The 6,462-nt window shown below is 50.6% G+C and overlaps 1 protein-coding gene across 2 annotated transcripts in view; it reads right to left on the bottom strand.

The window, feature by feature from the left end:
* MAML3 (mastermind like transcriptional coactivator 3) overlaps positions 1-6,157 on the bottom strand; it is a 245,080-nt gene extending 238,923 nt beyond the window's left edge. For both annotated transcript variants that reach the window (XM_086746231.1, XM_086746230.1), the window contains exon 1: positions 5,682-6,157. In XM_086746231.1, coding sequence (XP_086602357.1) covers positions 5,682-6,107 — 426 coding nt within the window. In that variant the 5' untranslated portion in view covers positions 6,108-6,157. The remainder of the gene's footprint in view (positions 1-5,681) is intronic.
* Positions 6,158-6,462: the final 305 nt, after the last annotated feature.

Here is a 6,462-nt window from a genome sequence, read left to right on the forward strand (position 1 = left end):
AGGTCCCAGATGTTTATCCTGGGATAAGCGTGAAGTTTCGCAAGAGGATTAAGGTGTCGTAAGACCATGCTGCCCACGGGAGGGACAGTCAAGCAAACCATGGATCTAATCCAGCTGAAAAGCAACCCAGAAGAAAAGGAAGAAATGTATCTGTCCTCCCTACCTCCTCAGCGAACCCACTGACAGCGGAGGCACGTCGTGAGCGAGGGCCAGCATGAGCAAAAGGAGGGGGCAAGAAAACACGGCCACCAGCAAAAGCATGAAAGATGAGACTTCCTCGGTGGCAGCAGCTCAGGTTTACACCAGCTTAAGCCACTTGTGAAGCCTTAAGCTTTAGGTCAAGTTACTGTAAATTCAGGTTAACCTAAATGCAACCTAACCATGGCCTAACACAGTCACATGTTAATACTTTTGGCTCTGCGTTAGCAGAGCGAGATTTGGACATGTTCCAGCCAAAGTTGTTCTTCCTGAACTTGACAATGCCTAGAACTTCACTGCAGGACTTTCAACATGTGCTACGTGGTCAAGCCGAAGCTTAGGTTTCACTAGGACTGGCTACCCTGTGTCAAAATACGACTGGCCCTGCTCCAGCTATGGCTCATAATAACCCAACCCACTATCTTTTAAAGGGACACACTTTCTACCAGAGCATATAAAGGTCACCAGAGGCGAGCAGTGCTTCAAGTGAAGAGTCTCTCCATTTATTCAGTTTGCTAAGCTGAAGCCTATTGTGCTGACTAGCCGCAAAAGGAGGTCAACACAAAAACTCCTTATCCTAAAGGACAGTAATCACATAGAAGAGCATCAAGTGTGTGTTGGTATGAAAAGGAGAAGAAAAATGGGAGAGGCTGTGGAATAAGAAAGACAGAGAGATCCACCCTTATAGGAAGAGCAAAAAAAAAGGGTTACATGATGACTCCTTCTATGATGCATATGAAAGAGAAGGGGCATTGCTGGCCTGGGATTGAATTCTGGTATCATCCCAGTTTTGCATTTACTACTGACTTTACCCCAGTGTGAGCAAGATCAGACATAGCTTATTAACTGAAGAGATGCTTAATCCTACTTAGTCATCAGGCATGAGTAAGGGCTACAGTATTTGACCTCTCGTGGAAAAGAGAAAACATCTGAAAAATCATCTTTCTCCTTCATCTGTGCAATGCTAGAGACACAGATGTTTCCTATAGTGTGACTGATGAACTCCTGAGCACCTGTAAAGTAAGTTAAACAGCAATATTACAGGAGAAAGAACACAAGAAACGTGCACAGGTACCTATTAAATACAGCACGTGTCAGCTTTAAAAAACTACGCACAAGACTGACAGCATTCTTCAGCACTCAACTTCATTAATGACATTACCCATGAATCACTAAGACAAATTAAAAAGTTACACTTTTCACTTCCGATACCTTTTTTGACAAAAAGCAGAGAGACTAGGGGGGAACTACTTTTCTGGGGTGGGCTATCTGCCAACAAGGATGAGATACAACTAGATTTCTGTAATTCTGAACGTGTCATTCTGTCCCTGCGCAAAGCAAGCTGTAAGGACTGGCCCGCCCATCTCCCTTCCCTCAGGTAGAAGGGCAACGTGACCATTAACTTCCAAGAGGCAGCCCAGAACGGGTAAAAAGCGGTACTGGAAAATACTGTATTTGCCAGGCGTGTTTTCTCTAACTTGAAAGTAATTCTGAATTGGCATCATATGCTTTGGCCAAGCAACAGAAAAGATGATCTAATAGGTCATTTCACTTCCGTCACTAATTTCTGTGATCTAAATAACATTTTATGTTTATGGCATTTAAAACTCAATTTCCTAAGGATTGGTTTTAGGGTTAGAAATGGTCAGTGTGACAGTAGCTATCAAACCCGTAATGATGGAGAAAATAGAATAACAGAAGTCTTGAAGAGCTTTTAAAAATAGGAAAAATAGCTCCAGCCCCTTTATACTTCGCACTAGAGCTCAGATGCAAATAAATCTGCAATGGAAGGTCAATATGGTAATTACAGATGTAGCGTTTCCTTGGACAAAAAAAATGACAAAAAAAAAGCACAATAAGAACAGCAGTGTCAGGGATAAGAAACAGAGGTGATACAACTTGCAGCATTTATTGTGTATTTGGCTACTTATTATCTACTTAGCTATTTATTATATATTAAATACACACAATTTGTTATTTATTTTACAGATACGCACACATATACACAATATCTCTGAACCACACACAGTAACGTGGATGCGGAGCCAGAAGACTCTTGCACTTAAAGGAGGAAACAAGGAGGCAGATCAGCTCACAAAGAACTAAAGAACTGAAATAATGTGTTGATATTTCCTGGAACCCGTCCGAAGATGAGCAGCAGAGTTTTGGACGGACCACAAATTTTCCCAATACTTCCTTTGAAAACCAAGCTGGTACAGTATTCTAATAATCCCGCTCAAAGGCACGGAAAAAACTTTGGCTTTTGCCAGGTTGAACTGGGAGGGGAAGCGGGGTGGAAAGGTCCTCCCAGACATTTAAAAACAATTTTAACTTTTGCGCACGTCCCAATCAGTGCCTGTATGGGAGCAAACTAGTTCTGAAACCCACTGTTCTCCTCAAGCAGAAGAGGTTGAAATAGTGATAAATCCAGATATTTCATAATTCAGCAAGTGAGAACTTGGTCTATAACGAGACACAAATTCAGATTGGATCAGCAATTCATGAAATACAGCCAAGCCTACGCTCCTACATCCCTTCTTGCAAAAATGCCCCCATTGATATCTGCTTGTCAGTTGACACAGAGTCCTAAACAGTGGAAACTGCACAATCCCCTTCACGAACTCAGGGAGCGAGGGCGTAAACTGTGGGGGTGACAACAAGGAGCACTGTACAGACCAGGGAGTTCGTACTCCATCAAACGCAGAAAATCAGAGTGCACGTCTTCACATGATCATCGTCATCTAAAGAGGGTTTTTACCCAGCTTGCTGAAGGGCACCTCAGCATGTGTGTCAGCACCAGCTTCTGGGAGGGTTTTCTGGGTGGCTGCTGCCCTGACCCAGCACACACCTCCCCTCCCTTCTCAGCATCTCTCAATTTGGGGAGGGGGACACACGCTCTCTCTCTGATACTACTTTGCTTTGATTTGCCCTGATAAAAAAGAATTAGGAACAGTATTTCTTGCTATCCTCATTGTCTTTGTTGTCATTTAATCCTGACTGCTTCATTTCCAAACATTCAATAATCTGAGGGACGAATTTAATAATGATTTTGCGTGACAAGAAAAGCAGTAGCAGATCCCTATCACTGTTCCACAGTAAACCTCTCAGCTGGAGTTTACCAGAGAAAAAAAGAAAGGGACAAAACTCCAAAATGTAGTTTACTGTTTTCTCGTGCCAAAAGAAAATGTTAAATAAAAGTTGAGCTGCTTTGGTAAATAAAAATCATGATGCACATAAACAGTGAAACTTACCAAACTGTTACAATTGCTAGAAATGAAGAAGTTTAGGGTTTTTTGTACAACTACGAAAAGCATAAATGTCTCAAAGAAAACAATTTTAAATTGCTTTAAAAGGAGCAGTTTCTCAGGTTTTAAGTATTACTTTCACGTACCCACGACTGTTCCCTAATGTTCTTAAGACATTAGACAAAAATAATAATTACAAGTGAAACAAATCAGATGATGTTTCTAAATTTTTGGGCAACACTTGTATACGCATTCTTAAAAGAAAACAAAAAGTTGATTGAAATGGGTCATTTTTTGATGAAGTATTAGAATTTCTCTTTTTAAGGCGCAAAGTGAAGTGCACATCGAGTGCATTTAAACAGCACGAAGACCGTGGCACACAAATTCAGTTACGATGAATTTCACAGCAAACTGCCCTTTAATTAGGCTACGCTTAGCTCTTCAAATGTCCCAACCTGAAGCAAATTAACGACAGTGAGAGCTGCAACTGCATTTCCTCCTTTTGTTACTTTCTTCCCACAACTTTCACACCCTAGCACGGCTTTGTGTCTCGGTCCTAGATCTTCAAGGGAAGGCAAAACCACGAGCTGGTTGACTAAAAAAAAACCCGGTCTTTACTGCTTTGGGAAGGAGGAGAACGGACATCCCGGCAGCAGCCAGGGCCCTGGAAGCGCAGGAGCTACTCTGGAGATGGATGCGACCAGAGCCCTGCCCCGCAGCCCGGGAATTCCCAGCTCTCCCGAGCCTCCAACCCCTTTCCCTCTACCTGGTGGGAATGACACGGGATGAGAGAAGGGAATGGAGGGCGGTCCCTGCTCCCGGAGCCTGAGCAGCGGCTCCGAGGGGCCAGAAGGAAGAGGAGCAGGGCCGGTAACGCCAGAAAAGCTGCGAGATGTCAGGGAGCTTTTTCTGCTTCCTGTTTGCGAAGCAGCACCCCCCCCCCCCCCATTGCTCCCCCCCCCCGCCGCTTTGTGTGGCTCCCTCCGCCGAGGGAGGGGTCCCACTCCCCCGGGAGATGTCCCGGGGTCCCTCCCCGGATCGGGGGGTGGGGGGCAGCCGTCGGCGCTGAGCTTTTGTTCGCCGCTGGCGCAGCGATCACCACTGCCCGCCCCCCTCCGCACCAACCCGTGGCGAAGCGAGGCCGCGGGGCAGACAAAGCCCCCGGCAGGACAGCGAGGGGCGGAGGGGGCACCGGGGCCGGGGCGGACACGACACGACACACACGGGCCCGGCGTGGCCCACGATCAACGCTGAGCTCCTCGCTTTGTCACGGAGACCCCCCCGACCCTCCCGCACCGCGGGGGGAGGGACCTGCGAGGCTCCTGACACCGCACGCTGCCGTCGCACCTCCCCTCCCCGCCCCGCCGCCCATTGTGCGCCCGGCAGACGGCGCAGACCCCCGTGGGCCGGGCACCCACGGCGCGGGGCGGGGACACACACACACAGGGACACGCGTGTTCCCCGCCGACAGCCCACCAGAACGACCGCCGGCCGCGACCCTTTCTAAATACGGCTCAGAGGGAGCGCGGGGCCCGGCTCCCCCCGCACCTCCTTTTATTATTATTCATGACCGGCGGAGCCCGCGAGTGGGGAAACTCCGCTTCCTACTCGCCGCTACGCTCCTACCGCCTCAGCCCCCGCCTCCTTCCCCCCCCCCACCGCCGACCTCCTTAAAACCCGAGGAAAGTTTAGGAAGCGATTCAGCTCTAGCAGCTGCGGGCGTGGGGAGCCCGGTCTCCTGCACGCCGGGGCAGCCCACGCGAGAAACCTGCCCAACTTTTTTTTCCTCCTGCCGTCACCCCAGCCTGCGGAGCCAACGTCCACCTTCCTCCGCAGCGGGATTAAAAAAAAAAAAACCAAAAAACAAAAAACCAGGCAGCAAAAGGCGCACAGCCCCACGCGCGGAAAAGCCGTGGCGATCCATGCACGCACACACACACAACCCCCCCCCACCACTGGTTTTCGGCAGCCCACGGCGCACGCCCGGCACCCCTCCTTTCCCTCATCCACCGGGGCAGCTCTTCTGAAAGAGGAGGGGGGGAGATAAAAAAAAGTTTGTCCACCCCCTGCCCGTCAGAAGTTGCCCCCCGTTAAAGTTGAGCCGAACCCCGCCTCCCCCTCACTCCGGAACACAACGCGGGTGTGGGGGAGCGACCACCAGCCCATCCCGGCGAGAGGCTGTGAGCGGACAGTGCCCCCCACGACCCCCCCCCCCCCCCCCCGACCCCATCCCCTTACCATGATCAGCGTGTGGTTCCTCTGCTCGGCCGCGGCGGGCTCGGCATCTTGCTGCTGTTTCTGCTGCTGCTGCTTGCTGCTGGTGCCGGTACCGGATTTCTTGGCCCTCTGCTCCAGGGTCCGCTGGTAGAGGCTGACCGTGTCCCTGCGCTCCAGCTCCAGCTGCTCCGCCTGGGCTTGCTGGTACCGGCTCTCGCAGTGGACGTGGTGCCGCCGGCAGCCCTCGATGCGCTGCCGCAGCCGCTCCACCACCGTGCTGTGCTTGGGGACGCCGCCACCGCCACTCGCGTTATTGTTACCGGGGGCCGCGGCGTGGGGAGCGCTGTTAACCCCGACACCGGCCCCGCCGAGGCTGCCGCTCAGGTTATTGTTGATGCAGATGCTGCTGCCGTTGGCGGCGGCAGCGGGGGCTGCGAAATCCCCCATCCTCTTCCCCGGGCACACTATTTTGGAAGAACTTTTTATCCTACCCTGCACACACACGCAGCCTCCTCCGGGGTCCTGATGGGATACTTTTTAGACAACCCGGGGAGGGGGGGGTAAGGGAGGGGGGGGGGAGGGGGCACCACCATGTATCAGGGAAACAGCGATCCCAAGCAAATGTTTCTCTTTCCCCCCAGCCAATCCCTCTCGAGAAGCTCCAAAACATTAAAAAGAGAAGGAGGGCGGTGGGGGGGTGGAGAGGGAAATAAAGAGAGAAGGTGCTAAAAGGTTATCGCCACAGCACGACCAGCAAACACACACAAAAATAAGGAGCACAACAAAACTAAGCAGCAGCGAT

Source organism: Chlamydotis macqueenii, chromosome 4 (genome assembly GCF_036417535.1).
Source record: "Chlamydotis macqueenii isolate bChlMac1 chromosome 4, bChlMac1.mat, whole genome shotgun sequence".
NCBI classification, from domain to species: domain Eukaryota; kingdom Metazoa; phylum Chordata; class Aves; order Otidiformes; family Otididae; genus Chlamydotis; species Chlamydotis macqueenii.